This window comes from Thalia democratica, chromosome 8 (assembly GCF_965202585.1).
Source record: "Thalia democratica chromosome 8, ktThaDemo2.hap1.1, whole genome shotgun sequence".
Taxonomy (NCBI): domain Eukaryota; kingdom Metazoa; phylum Chordata; class Thaliacea; order Salpida; family Salpidae; genus Thalia; species Thalia democratica.
The window spans coordinates 23739847-23758966 of record NC_139172.1 but is presented as its reverse complement, the minus strand read 5'-3'; the positions used below and the strand labels follow the sequence as shown (position 1 = coordinate 23758966).

Below are 19120 nucleotides of genomic sequence, written 5' to 3'. Positions count from 1 at the left end.
TATTTTCAATTCCTCAAATAAATTATTTATGACATAGAGTTTCATATCAACTCAACAAATCTCATATTTCTACTAATTTGTTTCTTGCCCAACTAAGATTAAACTTGTCTATCATGGTATTAAAGAAAGATCTTCCTTTAACAACATGCAAGACAAGTTCAATCTTTGATAGTTTTGATTTACTAAAAAGCTTTTCACATATACGTACAGCTTGAATAAAAGCAGTGGGAAAGTCACTATACTGTATATAACTAAATTCATCATAAGAAAATAGCCAACATAGTAAGTTTATTTTCTTCCTCTCGTTTAGTTAAGCACTTTTAGTGTGGACACAATTTGCATAGATTCGCGAGAGGTGACTGTATAAAATTAAGTTTTTCTACATCAAGTATTTAAAGATAAAAACCTTCAAAAAATCTTAAAACAAATCAAATAAGTCTTTAAAGTAGGAGTGAGCAATGTACGGTTAGTGGGCCGAAACGTATTTATTAAATTTAAAAATCTAGTGAAAAATTAATAGCTTTGACTTTTTAAAGTAGTATATTTAAATATGCTCTTAGTTTTGTTTTTAATGCACAATAGTGCTTATTAAACTAGATTGCTACATTGCAATTTTATTCATAATACATTACTTTTAAAAATTAAGCTGCCAGCTAAGACTTATTTTTAAGAAATTTAGCGCGCAAAAGATTTATTTTAGTAATTTCGCCAAATCAAAAAGTTGCCCACTCCTTCTTCAAATCAAGGCTACATAAGACAACAATTTTGAAAAATACTCAGTTAATTAAAAAACTAACGACGTTTTTCTGCGGAATGAATGCGTATATAACTTCAACAAACTGAGTACTTTAAATTTTTGATGTTATATTACAGCAAACTTCGTTTCGTTTGTTTAAAAAACATTATTAACAATTCATACTTTACATTGATTAAATATATTTAATAGATAATTGTTATAGATAATGGTAACTATTTCAATATACAAAAAGAACTTTTAGTTGCAATCATTAAAAAGAAATTATAATCTATACTTTATTTGAAACCTTGTTATTTGAAACAAACTTTGATTTTACCTGAATTGTAGCAACCAAACAAAAGCTTACATGTAAACATTATTAAGAAAAACAAAGTTCGAAATAGTTAACAACAAAAATTTATCATTTAAAAAAAGTAAACTCTACGCTTACTTTAAAATTGTTATAGTACCATAAATTTTCAGACAATACTAAAAATTAAAAAAATACAACATTACAGTATTCAAAATAACTTTAAATGAAAAGTTAAAATTTTTGAGACACATTAAAAACGTAAATTAGATAAAAAACATGCAAATTAATGGACGAAATAAAATAGGTTAAGAATAATTGCAGCTTGAAGTCTGAAATCATTCTGAATACATGTTTAAAAATATAAAAACTGAACAACATAAAGAAAATTTTCTTGACCAAATTGATATTTACAACAAACTATTTGTATGCTTTAAACTTAGTATTAAACCTAAATAATATACAATATTTTAAAACTTTTAAATGAACAGTGTAAATTGTAATGCGGATGATATTTTAGAAAGGTAATTTATATCAATTAGATTTTTACATTGAGTAAGTAAATGCAAAGCTATTTTGAATGACAGTCTCATTAAGTTTAACAACTAAAGTTGTTACTCTATAATTAATAAACTAAAAATTAGAAATCAATAACAAATATAAAAACATATTGAAGCATATGTATTAATAGAGAAAAAGTAACTGATCAATCAGAAAATTCGAAAGTATCTTCCTATAAAAGATTAAAATGTACTATATTTAAATGTACTTTTGGTAAAACCCCCAAAGCTTTTAAAAATGGTATCGGTATAAAAATAGTAAAACTAAATGGTTATAGTAATTTTTACACAATGATTTAAAGATTTGATTTTTTAAAGTAGAATCAATTAAACACAATGTTTTATACTTCAGTTTTTTCTTTTGAACAAAAATCAATAGTAGCATAGAACTTCAACAGCATAAAAATTTAAAAATAAAATAAAATCAATTTGAACATAATTTCACAGTTCTATATTCAGCTTTAACTCACAACAAGTTGTATAAAGTCCTTCTCAGTGTTTGTGAACTCTTCAGCGATGGTCAAAACAACACTTTCATGCCGCAAACCTTCGAGAGACTTCTCGTTTACCTCGTGCAAGATCTGTCCGACCTTCAGCTGAGAACATTTGTCAGCACAACTTCCAGGCTGTTACGATGATAAGTTACCTCATTAAAAAAAAAGTCTGATAAAAAAACATTGTTAATAAAATGTTATTCAAAAACAAATATTACACAGGTTCGTAGAGGAAATTATATATAATTCAAGGTTACAACTATGTGTCATGTTTTAATTTACTAGTCTGTGAAAAGTATTCACCCATCAAACAAGGGTAGTTTTGTAAATAGCTAGCTAAAAACTAAAATCTAAAAAAAAAAGTTTTAATGTTCCCATTTTACTTTTAAATTGGTTGAAACGTTAATCAGACTTATTGTACTATTATGTGAACATTAAAAGCTCTATACTTTTGTGAATTTTCTAAAACTACTTCTTTTTTTAACACTACATCAGTAGTTTAATGGTATAGTCAAATAACTGCACACGAGTTAATAAAACTGGTTATAAAATTTTCGTAACAATCAAACTTGTATATTTGCAATTATTGGAAGTCTGTGTCGAGTGCCACCTTTAATGCTGATTCCTAAATTCCTCGATGTTTTAAACACAGTCAGTTTTTCTTTTTCGTCTAAATTAGGAGTCTGAAGGTATTTTATATTTCAATTATAAGTAAGAGAAAAATAAACTTACAAATTTAAAAAATTGACTTCTTTTTAATCAGTTTAACAATAAAAGTTTTTGATTTCAAGTTTTATTTATAAAAAATACTAGTAACATTAAGTATACTTTACTACATCAGCTATAAAGGTTTATTATACCAGTTATTAGATTTGTCTTTTGAGTTCCAATTATACAATGCTTGTAATATAATTGAGCTAAAGCTAACTAGATGCTAAATCGGCATAAATTTAAAGTGATGAATGCTCTGGTTAAATTTTCTAAAGGTATTTTATATAAAGTCGTTGGTGGGTTAGATAAGTACGTTTAGGATCAAAAGGAATTAAGGATTATATTTTATTATTTCAATACTGTACCATCCTGAATTACTGTTTAAGTCTATAGATCTCGTTTGAAAAGATGATTAAAACGTTTAGGTAACTAAGTTGTGTGCTGTCAGTAGTTAGTTGAACTTTTTTTAGTTTTTCACTTGCTACCAAAGTTATAAAATACTAGAAAAACTGTTAGATAATCTTTGATTGTTTCAGGGTGGCCACTAGTTTTTTTTAAATTTCTTCCAGGTATTTGAAAGTAGACGTTTTTGGGTCAATTTTTAGTTTAAATTAAAAAGTTTAAAAATTAAATCTAAAAAAAAAACTGTGTAAAATAGTATAACAACATTAAAAATATACTGTAAAGCTCCTTTATATATGTTTTAAATAAAATAAATGTTTGATGATGACAAAAATTTTTTATCTGTATTTTTTGTCCTTATATTTGTAAGAAAAATCGATATTTCACAACTAAACACGTCAAATCAGTTTGAAATTCCAAGTTTTTTACTGATTTTTGTTCAAAACTCCAGGTTTTTCCAAAAAAAAATTTATTTTATCAAATTCCAGGTTTTTTAAGCTTTTTAAGTCAAATTCCAGGTTTTTCCACGATTCCAGGTTAAGTGGCCACCCTGTTGTTTTGAAAAAACTGTTAATGTTTATACTTAGAAATTTTTTATTGGTAGAACAAACTTGCAACATAAAATAAAAATTCTAATTTCTAGACTAGCTATAAAATAGTAGTATTTAAAAAAATACCATATTTAATAAGCTTTATTTATGTACAGTAAAAATTTAGAATTACAAGTTAATACTTGAGTTTCAAAAGACTTGATGTATAGTATTGCAATTTATAATTTCTCGTAGTTTGAAAATGTTTTCTGAATGAAAGACTATACTACAAAAATTTCTTTAACTATGCTTCATTAGCTTTAAAAAGAAATTAGTAATCTTAAAACAAACTAGTTGCTGAAAAAAGCTTATAGATAATCAGTTAGAAAATTTAATCGATTGGGTGTAAAAAAAGTTATTCAATGAAGTAAACAATTAAAAATAGAAACCTGTACATATTCAGAACAATTCATTCTTCTGCAGCTAACACTTTTTGGGTAGTTTGAATACCTTTTAATTTTCAAGTTAATATATATATTGACTATAAGAAGTTAAAAAATAATGGTAAAAAATTATAAAATTAACTTGATTATCAGTAAATTGAGTAGTTTAACTTAAAAAAAAACTTAAATCAATATTGACTTAGAAAGTAAATAAATCTAGACAACCTACTTAAGCTATTGTGCTATATATTTTTCAATAAAAGCTACCACATTTCCTTAAAACAAATACAAAATTAAAACATTTTAAGAAATCATTTATAACTTTGCTAAATTTGAAAAATCACATAGTCTATATGAGTGGTTATCAACAATTTCAAAAGCTGAGCACACTAAACTATAAAATATGCAAACTAAAATTGATAAACACTTTTTTATATTTAAAGTTTCTTAACATACAAACAACGTGCAAATAACTGTTAATTTATGTTATCATTATCTTTTTATAACGCAAAAGGACAGAATAAACGTCACTTGTAATCTTTTTTTAACCTTGGTAAATTTTCTGTGCACAGTGAAACAATTTTTTTTAAACTACTGTGCACAGGTGCTCACCGTGAGGTCTAATATACTATAACACTTTAAAATATTTATGTAAGTATTACCTGCAATTCAAACTTGGCTCCTGTGTTTCATCATCAAAATGTAAAAGATCCATATCTGGTTCGTTTTGCAAGATTTTGCATTCGTTTGAATTGTTATTGTTGACGGACGTTGGGTAATTATTAGAATTAATCTCAAAAACACCATAATTTACAGGTTGAATCTTGTTACCATTGAAATGCGACATCTTTCGCTTGTTGATACTGATTCTGTTCATTTTTCTTTCGGCTGGCTTGGGAATTCTTTCAAAAACGTTTTTATTTCTCTCAAAATTAATACTTTCTTCATCGACAAACGATACAACGTTGTACACGCTTGAAACTCTAGACTTTCCCGAGTTGGAAGGAAAATTTTGAGAAGAATCTGAAAACTCAGTTTCAAACTTTTCTCTGCAGCTTCCAATCGATCTAATTTTTTCCAGCAGCTCATCGCGGTGAGATTGAAACTGGATTATCGGCGCGCTCTGCATGTTGCTCGTCGCATCGCCGCGAAACTCTTCGTTGGAACTTGTAAACGAAGTGCTGAGCGTCTGGTTGCTTTGTCGGAAGTTCGACAAAGCCTTGTTAAATTTCGCAGCATCGCAGTTTCTCACTTGCCCTCGCACGGCTGAAACAACCTGAAATTTGTACGTTTTGATATTTATTCTTACTAATGAAAGTAAAGTTCTTAGTGTAAAAGCACTTTTGAGTGTATAGTTTATTTAAGATGAAGCTATTGATTCTTTTAAAGTTAATTTAATTTTTACTAAAAACTGAGATATAAATTAAACAACTACTCTGATTTAGTATGTTTAAAAGAATCTAAGCTATTAAATTTATTATGCTTACAACATTTCTTAACTCATCATAATACTTAAACTGAATTTCAATTTTTTTTTTACATATTTTTTACAAACAAACGACCTAGTTTTGGTTAAGTATACAAACTAGTTTTTAGATTATAAAATACTTATATATTCACATGAAAACAAACAACTTATCAAAAATGAAATCAAGAAGTAAACCTAGGTGGTGAATAAAATAAAAGTTAATCGTAAACTTTTGAGATCTTTTGCCTAAAAGCTTAATAGAGACATATTTTTAGAGATTTTTAACTTAATTCTGGTAAAATTTTTGTTGTAAAACATTTATAACTATTCATAACATTTATAATGTACTTTAAGGCCATAGGGGGGGGGGGGGGGGGGTCCAACATTTTTTTTACTAAAATTAACTTTGGCTTTTATATGAAAGCTTAAAGTACAAACTATAAGCCAGTTTTTATAGAATTCAAAAATATCATTTATCTTTTGAGATATTTAATTTTTTGTAAAAATTTTCCAATATAAACGTATGGACCGCAAATTTTTTGGGGTCAATTTTCTCGGAAATTTTAAAATTCACTAAAAACCTATCTCCTCCTTCATTTTTTGACCTAGAGACTTAAAATTTTTAGGAAATGTTCCTTTTTATATTTTGAAGAATCTGAATGTTGGAATTTTTTTAATTTTGAAAAATAAAAATTTTATCCACAAAAAACTAAAAAAAAGGGTAGTTTTTTGACAATAGTTTTTTTTTTACTAAAAATTAAAAAAATTCCTACAATAGATCTCTTTAAAGTTTAATGATACACATTCTGTAAAAATTTGAGAAAGATTACTCAAAAAATGAAGGAGGAGATAGATTTTTAGTGAAATAGTCTTTTTTCGCATTTTTAGTTTTTGCCTTCCATAAGGAACCTATTGAACGCCCTTTCTTTGATCGCTTATATCTCAAAAATTACTTTGAGTTTTTTTAAGCGGTTAAAAGTGTCTGATAGCTCAGATTAAATTCTACAAAATAAGATCAAGTTGTAAAAAACAAAGTGGACCCCCCCTATGGCCTTAATGGTTAAATGCAGTTTGACAATTTTTTTACTGAGTATATCTAAAAAGAAACTAAAATTTTTTGAAAAGTTATCTCGTATACCTTTCATCAAATTGCTAAATTTATTTTTTGATTCTTTTAAATCCCTTATATTAACCTGCAATATTACTGATCACATAAAAAAATAAAATAAAAACAAAAGTAAACAAATTATTTAACAAAAATTAGATTATTAACCAGTTACAATTTCAAAACTACGAAAAACTAGTTCTACCAAGTTAATGATGTTAAACTTTTTTAACCAACTTTTTCATTTTGCAACTTGCAAACGAATTCTGCTAATGCGTAAACGTCGGTTTCACCAATATTATAGCTATGTAAAATATCAGTTGTTTCACTTATTTTTCTGTCGTCTAAAGTCACACCATCCATGGTTAAGCTGTTATGTAGCCGATTTGCTAACGAGTCTATGACGTTATTATTGTCGTTTTGTTTATGGTGGGTTGTTTTATTGTTTGAACATCTTTTTCTCTGAACTTCCTGTAAGTTAAACTTAAAGTTTTATAACAACTACTTTACAAAACTAGTTCTTAGTCAATGGTGTTTTGAACATAAAGAGTAGTAAGTGTAAACTTTGATATACTAACATTAAAAATTAAAAGTAAATTTAGCTTTGTTTTTTTTTTTGAAATATACAATTTTCAAACTTTTATATTTATAAAACTTATCCAAGTTTTGTTGATACAAAAGATATTCTAAAGAAAAAAATCTAAATATTCAAAACAGTGTAGTTCAAAAGAACAATCTTTAAATTCATACCTTAAAGTTTAAGATAAAACTGAAGAAGTACTAGAATAACACTAAAACTTCAACAATCCGGTCTCATTGAAAAATAACATTAGAACAAGTATAGACTATAAACATAAAAAACTAAAAATTAAAAAAATTTAATATTTGAAAATAAAGCTCAATATCTTTAAAAATCAACCTACTCAAACTTAAACATGTGTCTAAGCCAGGTTCGTGGGTCACAGTATTTTTTTTAAATGATACAATTTAAAATATTAATATTTTAATAAAAAAAATTATATTTAAGAGCAAACGTATAATAAAATAAATATAAAATAGGGAGCTGTTTATTTATAACCAAAAAAGTGTATATTTGTAAACTTTTATTATAAAAAGCCTGAACATTGCTTCTACAAAACTAGTTATTTTAAGGCTATAAAGCACGTCGCAGGATAAAACTTTTTGCTTTGCAGGTTTTCCGACCCCTAGTCTGAGCATACTACTTTTAAAATTTAACAAGCTGTTTTAAAAAACATTTTTTTAAATAACTAAACACAAATAAAATAAAGCATGTTAACTACAAATAGTGTTCTTAGGATAAAAGAAACCGATAGAAAATAAGAAACTCAAGATTGTTTATGGTACTTACTTGCGGCACTCTACCTCTATACTTGACTATCATTTGCAATTTTGCAGAGTTTTTAACCACTTCAACGCATTTCTTGTGCGAGTTGTTTTCAAAATTAATTCCGTTTATCTCAATTATTTGGTCACCAACCTAAAACAATAATAACATTATATGCTTTGATTTTAAGAAAACAAATAAAGAGATCTCAACTACTAGAGGTTGATTAATATATTTTTTCTTTCAAGACTTTATTATGCAAACTAAGTTTCGGTCAAATAAAAAATCTGACGAGGTCTATGACCGAAACTTAGTTTGCATAACAAAGCCTTAAAAAATTTAAAAACATACCATGATAATAAGTTTAAATTTTAAAAAAATCATAGACAACATAATTTTGTTGATGTAACACTTTTTTTAAACTAGATTACTTAATTAAAAATCGATCAAACGCCACCTTCAATCCGTTCTTTTGAGCGATTGAACCTTGCTCGACGCCAGTTATGAAAATTCCCACGCCGAACTCACTCCCTCCCCTGATCATAAAACCCAGCTGCTGGCCTTCCAACGGCGTTAAAGTCACCTGGAATTTGTAAGACAAAAATAAAAAAGGACTTTTATCAGCAATAATCTATAAAAGTCTAAAAAAATATTTCTTTCAAAAAACAGAATAGCAACAGTTAAAATTATTTAGTAGCAAAAACTTAAGTTTTGAACATTTATACTTTATTTACAAACTTGTTTTTCAATGTCTGTAGATTCGTTACCATTAGTCAAAGACTTGGCTCCCTTAATTTCATCTTCAAAATCTTGTTTACATTTAGATCTTTTTTCAAAATTTTCAAAAGAAGTTCCAACCACAACTTTCAGTTCAATCCTTTTAAAACTTTTTAGGAGCTGGAACAAATATAAGGTTGATAAAATGTTCTAATTTTCTTTTATCAATGTCTAAATGTTTGAGGCGGGAACAATAATTTTGATTTAGACTGTTATTAAATTCTTAATGAAGTTCTGAACATGTTTTTATACTTAATGAAACTAAATTAATTAATAAAAGAATGCCCCTTACTTCAAAACATTGTCATGTTTTTCTTCAATTGTAATTTCAGTTAGTTTATATTTAAAAAAAATCAAAATAAAAATTTAATAAGTATATTATACGACGTATTCTATGTAAAAAACAAAAAAGTTTTCAACCTAAGTTTTCAAAAAAGTCAACTAAGCTAAAGTATGTTGCTAGCGTCCTACGCAAGTAGTAAAAAGTAAAACAAAATAGTTATAGCATTAATAATTTATTGTGTATCTTTGTACGGGAAGTTTTGATGTTATAAATTATTTAGTGTGTGTAAAGTTATAGTTCAAAACAAGTTCTATGGTATAGTTTTTTGAAAGAAAACTGTTGTACTCACAATTTTTTTTTACTACGCGATAAATAACTATCTACTTAATATTAAATTAAAAATATCAAACAGTAATTTTAGTAACATTAACTTTAAATACAGCAACGTTTTATAAATATTTTTTTTACCTGGAAGATTTATTACTTTTAAAAACTATAAAAATTTATACTTTAGTTTTGAATAGACTTTTAAAAAATTCTGTTTAAGTACAAAATAACAAAACATATTTGCTTTGTAAAATACATTCATATTAATGGATAACTTTATTTGTTACAAATAAATATGTTTCGATAAATATAACCTAATAAAATTGAAATCCTTTCCAAATTTATAAACGTATATTTGTAATACACTAAAAACTTACATAATCTTAATCTACAATTTAAAATTAATTTAATATATAAAAAAGTTGCAAAACAGTTTACAAATAAGGTACTTTTGAAGTCAATTGTAATTTAAACTTTGTTTTTATGCTACAAGTTTAGGAATATTCTAAAATTTATTAAAAGTTCAAGTTTTTTGTTGCTTTTTTATTAATATTTATACATGTTCAATGATTATAAACTGGTTATATTGGCGTTCCATACAAAACAAGTTCGTTTATACAAAATAAATAAACAAATGAATGAATAAAACAAATAAATAATAAAATCAAAAGTTTGTAAAGTATTGAATTTACTAAAACGTGAAGTACGGTTCTCTGGGTTAAAATAAGTTATAGAAAGCAGAAATTTATCGTTTAACTTTTTCTATTACTTGAATTACCTATATTTTAAAACTTAGTGGAAGTGTGTTATTAGTCCAACACAAAGTATGAGTCATTTTTCAATTATTCAAGTACTTCATAAATTGTTGTTTTACTAATAATTTTAGCTATTTTTAAACATTCAAATATTTCTAACAAGCAAAATAGCATTTGATAACATGAGTTTTGTGCTAACCATAAAATAATGAAGTATTTTTTTTTTGTTTTAGAAAAAAGTCTAATAAATGTTTATCGTAATAACAAAGCTTTTGACACTTTTCAAAACATGATTCAGTATAAACTACTATATTTACTAAAAAATGACAAAAAATTAGACATTTTTGATTCTACTTAAACTCAAGGTATTAAAAGCAATTTTAAAACAAAACTATATCAATACAATAACTAAAAAAGAGAAAAATTTGCACACCTTTGTCATTATTGTTTTTTCAAATATTCATTTTGAATACACTATTTTTTAAATTTTTAACAATTTTTTTTTAATTACAACTTACTTTAAATAGAAGTAGTTAAATACAGCACAATTTAAAAAAAATAATGAACTATTGTAGGTTACAAAAATATTAAATTACCTTTACAGCTTCGTTGTGAGAAGTCTTTTTGTTCAATGAAATCCCATTAACTTCTAATATTCTGTCTCCTCTGGACAAACCCTGTTTGTGCGCCGCAGAAAACCTGTCCACTTCTGAGACGAAAATTCCTAACAAGAAAGTTTTGTATGAAATAAAATTTAACAGCTACTTTAAACAGTTAAGTTTACAAATAACTAAGAACCTAGTTTGATGGAGAATAAAGTAAAGAACAAAAAAAATATTATAGCCCTTTAAAAAACAAAACAAAAATTTTATTGTAGTACAAAGTAAATCAAGATTTAGATATTTCCAAAGTTAATGTTAATGCTAAGGGTGGCTAAGAAATTAATTCTAATAAAATAACATTAGACTAATATGAAACTCAAAACTATGAAAAATAAGGCACTTTTTATAGAAAATTATAAATTAGGGTATAGTTATTTATGTTTAAAAAGTTTCTTTTACAAACGTATTGACCTACTTTTACTGAAAGTGTGTCTACTAGTTTGTTTTTTGAGCTGAAGACTTGAACTTTTTTCGGAAAAATTCTTTTAATGTTGTTAAAACTTTTGTATGTGGGGTGTTGACTTTTATGTGTATAAAATTTAAAAATATATATACTAAAGTTCTCAAAAATACCGAAAAATTAAATATTAATAAATTAATAATGCTAATAGAAACTAAAAAATAAATATAATTATAAAACTCTCCACAAGTAATTTAAAGAATAATTAATAATGAGTAAAGTTTATAATTTTGAAGAATAACTTTTATGAAAGGAAGGATGAGATAAATTTAAATAAAATAGTCTTTTTTGTCTTTTGCATAAATATTAAATTCATCAACTTTGATCTCATATCTCTAAAAATATAATATGAATTTAGTTAAGGTTTAAGAAAATTTGGTAGCAAAGAAAAAAAATCACAAAATAAGACTAACTTATAAAAACTAGGTGGACCAATTATGGTCTTAAACTATAAGATAAGCTTATTAATCTCATGCTTAAGAAACATAAGTCGTATCTTTAGATATTTCTACTTTTTCAATCTTCCAGATTTAAAAAGCATAAAAGAATATCGATAATGCTTGAAATATTAAACAGATTTATTATTAAAACATATACAATACTTATTCAATTATAATAAAGTCCAAAAGCTTTCTTAAAAAATAAGTAGTCAAACTGGAACTGTAATATTCCGGAAAACTTTAGTCTATGTACTAAGAAGTTTATTTAAGATTATGTTATTCTAACAACTTAGTTTAAATTATTTTTAAAAAATATCAAAATGAGTAAGTTTACGCATTCTAAATTGATCAAAGTATTTAAAAAAAATTCATTAAATCCATAGTTAAAGATAAAGTATGTTTGTGTTATCAGTTATTTATAATAAGCCTTTTGTATTAGTTTATAATGTTTAAGTTTCTAATTTAAATAAATTTAAGAAGATAAAAACCAAAATTTATTTTATCAAAGTCAAAGGCAATACTTGGTTTGACCCAAAAAACTCATGAGTAACAAAATCATATTCAATTCAATCAGAAATCATATTCATTAAGCCCTTTGGGTAAAACTAAGCATTGCATTAAGGAAAAAAAAATTCCAATACTTAAACAACTTTATTACTATTTTAGTAAAAGTAAACTTGTCTTGCAAGAGCAACTGTTTAATTCCACTGTTTTAGTAGTAATTTCAAACACTATTTCTTAAAAACTTTGAAAGCATAGCAAAACTTATGATGTGTTTGAATCATTGGGTAGTAAACGAAAAAGGTAATTATGTAAAAACTAAACCTTGATGCACAATAATAAAACTGGCACTTATAAACTTTGCAAACTAATCTGTGTGATAAATTGTGCACAAATAGCTTGTACATACCTAAATATTGGTTATAAAACATTCATAAAGGCTTAATTTTAAAAAACACTTACCAAAAGCCTTATAAATTTTATGTGAATAGCTAAAGAAAACAAAAATTAACTAACAGTTTCGTTAAAAACTTAAAATATTAATTAAACTTACCAGTATTAACTTCTTTTCCGCCTTCAATAACAAAACCGTACCCTTCACTTCTGCGCTTGCTTAACTTGACCTTCTTAACTTTGTTTTTATAATGTCTGTAATAGTAATAAAAATTTTATTCATTATTTTTTGTAATAAACCTTATTAAACGTACTTTTTATTCTTTGAGTACTTTCTCTTTTTTATTCTTGGCACTGTGTATGACCTGTGTCTAATTTGTACCTTTTTATTAGATGAATGTTTTTCGTTAGAACTGCTCATTAATTGATCCTTTGGTGACTTTGAAAAAGTTGGTTGGTTTATGCTGTTCGAAAGTATATTGAAACTATTAACCATGTCTATTTTCAATTTAACAGTGATCAAAACTAAAAAAATAGTGTTAAGATTACTGTAATAAGACACAAACAAATGCATATCAATTTTATTTTTTAATTCAATACATATTTTTATTTTATTATTGATACTAGAAGGTTTCGCTTATACAAGGTTAACACTGGTTTTTGAGAAATTTATAAATTTCTTTCATGTTTTTGAAAGTACACGTTTTTGGGTCTATTTTTAGTTTAATATTAATTTTAAGGTTAGAAACCGTGATAAGTAGCATAAGAACATTGAAAAGATAATGTAAAGCTACTTTAAAGTTTAAACTAAATGTGTTTTTTAACAAATTAAAATTTTGATGATGACAAAAAGTTTTTATCTATATGATAGATTTTTCATGTCAAACCAAAATTTTACTACTTAATATGTAAAAATTGTTTAAAGTTCTAGGTTTTTCCAAGTTTTATAGTAATTTTTGTTCAAAACTCCATGTTTTTCCAGGTTTTTTTCAAAATTTTACAATTTACAGGTTTTTCCAGGATTTCAGGATTTGTGGCAACCCTGTTATATAAAAAAGTACATAGGTAAAAATTTCCATTTAATTTAAAAACGCTTGAAGTCATGTATTTTAGTTGTTTCAAGATTTGAATGGTTTAATTATTCAAAATTAATTTATAGATGAATATCTAAAAAATATAGTATGATAAATAAACTTATTTTCAGTGCATAACTTTAAAAAAAATTAAAAAACTCGTTACATAACTGATTAAACTTTTCATAAAAAATGTTAAACCAAGTCTCGTCAGTATAATATAATTAAAACCAAAACAAAAATAAACTAAACTATGTTCAAATAAAAGTTTTGAATTTAAGCTTACAAAATGATGATATAATTTGTTGAAATTTGTTTGTATAGTTTAAGTTAAAATTTTTAAGTTAACTAAGTATTCAAACAACACAACTATTAAGTGTTTAATTTTTTTTCTTAATAATTAGAAAAGAAAAGTAACATAAGATAAAAATAATAATATTATAAGTGTTATAAAAACAAACTTAATATAACTAAACACTCCTTAGCGTTCCATATTTTTTAGTTTAGGTAATCCCTTATTTTAATAACTACAGATTAAGAAACTTAAAGCTAAAGTGTAGTCTCATAATCAAGAAAACCAAGTAGACTTTAAAAATGTTTATTTACGGAATTCAACACTTCACAATTTATGATTTTTAAATCATTTAAGTAAATTTTTTTTTTAAGATAAAAAAGTTAAGAGAAATATTTGATGTAGTATATTGGCAACATCCTTAACTTATCTAATAAAACGTCTTTAAGTTAGGTTTTAAGTTTTCAATAAAAATGAAACATATATCGCGAGAAGTAGTCTTAGCAGTTCGAACCTTCATCGTCAAAACCAAATTACTATGCACCAAATAGAACCGAAACTCATAACAGTTTAAATGTCAATTATTGAGACTCTGTGCATTGTTACAGTGGTAAAAAACTGATCTAAGTTGTTTGCTTTGAGGTGATTTTAAGATGATTAAAGAATGCATAATAATTTTTTAAACACTATATGGTTAATTATCTATATGGTTAACACTGATAAAGGTTTATGTGTAGTTATTTTAAATCCTATGAATTATGCCAATAGATTTTAAAATGTATTAAGCGGTTGTACAGGATTCAAACATATATGAGTTGTGTAAAATATTAAGATTTTACAGCGAGAACTAAACTTTCGTATAGAAGAAAAACTTTATGTTACTACAAACATTAAACTATTATTTAAACAATCTATAACTCAAATAGATATGTATGTTCTTAACGCCCAAAACTTTACATCTTGCATAAAAAGAGTTGCCATTTAGACCAACTTTATAAATGGTAGGTTCACAACAAAACTTTTCGCTCTACTTTTTTTTCTAACATCTTGCACCTATTTTAAATAAAATTCGAAACCATGAAGTAAAAACTCCTTTCAGTTTGTTAAGATGTTAAGCTGATTTTATAGGTAAAAAAGTACATGGTTCTGTAAAATAAAAAGTTTGTTTACTAACACTCTAGTAGTACAAGTTGTAGAGATTTCTTAAGGGTACTGTATTATCAGGTTTAATGTCAAATGCAAAAGTTTTTGTTTTGTAAAAATTTAACATTTAGGAGTTTTGAATGTTGAGCTTTATTTTTAAAGTTAAATATTGAAACAAGTAGAGGGGTTAAAAGGATTAGGACATTTTAAGTATAATGAAAACTGAAAAAATTTTTAGCTTCATATTATATAAGCTTTATTTTCACCATTTTTAAAGCCTAGTTTATGTATTTATTAGACTTAAAAACAAAGTTTTTTATCAGATTAGACTAAAGGTCAGAAAACTGAAGCCTGCAAGCTTTTTTTTTTAATTAAATGCAGCCCTCAAAAGAAAAGTCTGCAGCAGGCGAGACATTTAAATGTGGCCCGCTAAACAAAACTGAATTTTAAGTTTTTTTTTTTTAATTTGCAGTAACTCCATTAATTTCGTTTCAAGTTCCTGTATAACACTTTAAAACCAATAAAAAAACTGTTTACTCTTAAAAATGTGAAAAAGACAGATAAGCATTCTAGCAGTGTTTTTTATCAGTTTAGATCAGGTTTCCCAAAACGAGTCAGATGGGCCATAAGCTGAAAAGGGCCAAAGGGAGGGATGTGACTAGTAAAGTTATAAGGCCATAATTTGAAACTTACACTAGATGTTTTAGAGTTTATGATGAAAAACAATAAAAGGGTCAAGCAAAGTCAAGAGTAGTTTAGAAAATAACACTAGATTTTCTGGAGTTCATGATGAAGAGCAAAAAAAAAGTTTTAGATGTACTTTAACGTACTTTTAAAACTTAAACTCGATATTATGAGAAAGTTTTCATACTTACACAAGATATTCTCAAGTTCATGATGAAAAGAAAAAAAAAGACCTTAGGCGTATTTGAAGTCACTAAAAATAGAACTGTGGCCTGCAAAAACTTTAAAACTTGAAATTTGGCCCACAAGCACCAACTTCTTGTAGACCCCTAATTTAGACTTATCAAATCAAAAAACGAAATAGTTATAAAAGTTGCTTTTCATTTTAACTGTTTTTTTTTCTATAATCTGAAAGATTTATTATGATTTATTGTAATTATTCTTCAACTATCATTAATTCTGTTAAGTATTATTGAAAGTTTCAAATTTTATCAATATCAAACAGTTAGTATTGTTACATTTCAAGTTCTCAGCTAAGTTTTTTTTTAAATGTACACACAGATATCTGCAACTATTACGTAATTAGTGAGCTTAAAAATAGACTTCAATCAATTTCTTTACAAAATATAAACCAAAGATCATTCTTTAGTTGTAAAGAATATATTATATGCATATCTAAAAATTTCTATTCAACTAAAAGTCCCAGACACTTAAAATAACTATATGAGTAAAAATACTAACTTTAAATTGGATTTTGCTAATTTATTCTTTTTGTACTTTGATAATGGTTCTAGTAAAGACTCATCAAATGTAAACTGGTCAAAAGCTGCTCGGTCAGACAAAGGTATAATCTGAAAAAAATTATACTTTTTTGAGAAAATATAAAAGTCTTAACTTAGTAAAATTTGAAAAAATCTACCTAATTTGTACAGGTTTTAGAAAAGTGTTCAGAAATATGATTTAGAATAATTATGATATAAGTTTTAACAATATAACGTAAAGGTGCTAAATTCTAGAGATACACACATTCAAAACTCATTGGAAAATTAAAAAAACTTTAATGATTTAAAACTTGTTGCTGCCTTTTAAATATATGAACAGCTTAAAGTGCATACAAAAGTCAATAGAGTATTTGCGTCCAAAAACGGTTGTTATGATTAGTTTTCTTCATTAAATGAGTAGTAGAAAGAGTTTATATCAAGTCATGATTATTAAAATAATTGAATTGATAAGCTATTTTTTAGTAAACTTTGTAGAACCAGTGGTAGTGTATGGTACGTTTTTACTAAACTTTAAAAAATTCTTTTTATTATTTTTTTTAACTTATATAGTAAGATAAAAGAAATACAATTATAACAAATCATTTTAAAAAACAGTTTATTTTAAAAATTATAGTTCTAACAGTTACTAAAAAAAGTATTTTATTTTATAGGTAGAGCATATGTTCCAACGCTCAGCCCTACGTGACACCGCTGGTTAGAAGTATTAAAAGCCAATAAAAAAATAATCAAAAAGTTTTAAATTACACAAATCATTTTAGGATAACAAAAAAGCAGGAAATGATAACAATGCTAAAATAATGATAACAATAGAATAAAAACAAATTACAGAAAAGTTTTCTTTGTATTCTAGTTATATTTGTTAGTACTACTTTAGCAAGGGTTCACAATAATCTTAAAAAAGTAATACTTTATAGTTAATATGTACTAGAAAACCTTTTTACCATGGTAATATAATACAAAATTTAAAAATAAATAACTATTTTCAGTTCTGTAAACTTTATCAACTTCAGTAGTTAGTAGGGCCTATCAAAAATCTAGACAGTTATAAATTTTGCAATTTGCTTGGTTTGTTAAAGGTAAATGCTTCACAATTTAAGAAAGCTCTGCAAATACAACCACTAGGTTTATAAAACTCTAGCTATGACAAATTATTGCAACCCTACTTGACAATAGTATTTGTAAACACTTAACAATATCTCAAAAAAGTCAAACATTCAAAAGTTATCTAAAAAGTATAAATCTAGTAATTACACTGAAAAAATATTATGAAAATAACCTCTTTTAAAAGTGGAACAATAACATAAAATGATTCGTTGTCACAAGTTGTTTTCAATGCCTGAGCCAAATAAAAAACATTTCTATTCAGCTTGTACTCTTGAAGAATGTCAGATATTGACTCTCTTTCTTGGCTGTCCATTGATTTTAGATATGTCTGGATTATTTTTTTCAATTTAAAAAAATATAATAATATTTTTTTTTGAAATACAATTCTGTTGCTTAATTTTGTTGTTAAAAATGCATTTAAAACTTTAAGTGTTTTGAGTTTAAACTGGGATTACAATAAGATAACAAAATAAATAGTAACTTATATCTTAAATCTCTAGATATAAACTACAAAGTACATAAATTGAGACATAAAAATTTCTACAAATACATCAAAAGCAAATTTTTTTTTAGAAACCAATATTAAAATAAGTTAAAAAACAGTTCTCTCTAATGTTTTAAGCTTATAAAGTTAAATTTTAAAGATAGTATTTAATTAGTTTTAAAATATTTTGATGCTGTAAATTTAAAAATTTAAAATTTCTGTATAAAATTCTCACAAAATATTTTTATCAGTTTCAATTAATTATTCCATCTAAATGATTTCATATCAATTTCTAAATACTCTAAAAACTTGAAGTATATTGCTTTAAAACATCTAATAAGATAACTAGTAAATAATCTTAATAGGTAATGATTGACTAAAGTTTGTCAATTATGTTTGAAACTTCACAAGAATTCTTTCTTTTAAATGTTTTATCACTCTAAAAATTCTCTTTTTTGATAATTTTTTACTATATATACAAACTTTAATATTTCAAAAAAAAACAAAGTTTTTAATTTATACTCATCATATTTAAACTTGTTTATAATCAAAGTTTTTGCTGAAGAAGAACCTGAAAGTACTTCAAACAATATAAGTATAAAATAAAAACTTTATTTTAAAATTTAATTGTTTTTATATATAGTATTAAGATAATGAAAAAAAATTACAAAGAATAATTGACATACCTAAGGACAATTTGAGAATTCTAAATGTTATAATATTGTTACTGTTTATAATTTATTTAAAATATCTTGTAGCAAATAAAGGAAAAAATATCAAAAACAAGGTAGAAGCTAGTATAGCCACAATATTTTTTTTTTTAAGTTTATGTAAAACTTAACTAAAACCAATTACT

The 19120-nt window shown here is 25.2% G+C and overlaps 1 protein-coding gene across 1 annotated transcript in view; it reads right to left on the bottom strand.

The window, feature by feature from the left end:
* The window catches only part of LOC145843042 (uncharacterized), a 39575-nt gene that overhangs the window by 20368 nt on the left and 87 nt on the right, over window positions 1-19120 (bottom strand). The window contains exons 2-14 of the mRNA XM_082950509.1: window positions 17953-18108; window positions 16636-16745; window positions 13017-13166; window positions 12863-12957; window positions 10843-10970; window positions 8843-9001; window positions 8562-8687; window positions 8129-8257; window positions 6997-7230; window positions 4849-5462; window positions 4193-4253; window positions 2670-2783; window positions 2077-2232 (exon numbers count right to left, since the gene is read on the bottom strand). Coding sequence (XP_082806635.1) covers window positions 2077-2232; window positions 2670-2783; window positions 4193-4253; window positions 4849-5462; window positions 6997-7230; window positions 8129-8257; window positions 8562-8687; window positions 8843-9001; window positions 10843-10970; window positions 12863-12957; window positions 13017-13166; window positions 16636-16745; window positions 17953-18093 — 2217 coding nt within the window. The 5' untranslated portion in view covers window positions 18094-18108. The remainder of the gene's footprint in view (window positions 1-2076; window positions 2233-2669; window positions 2784-4192; window positions 4254-4848; window positions 5463-6996; window positions 7231-8128; window positions 8258-8561; window positions 8688-8842; window positions 9002-10842; window positions 10971-12862; window positions 12958-13016; window positions 13167-16635; window positions 16746-17952; window positions 18109-19120) is intronic.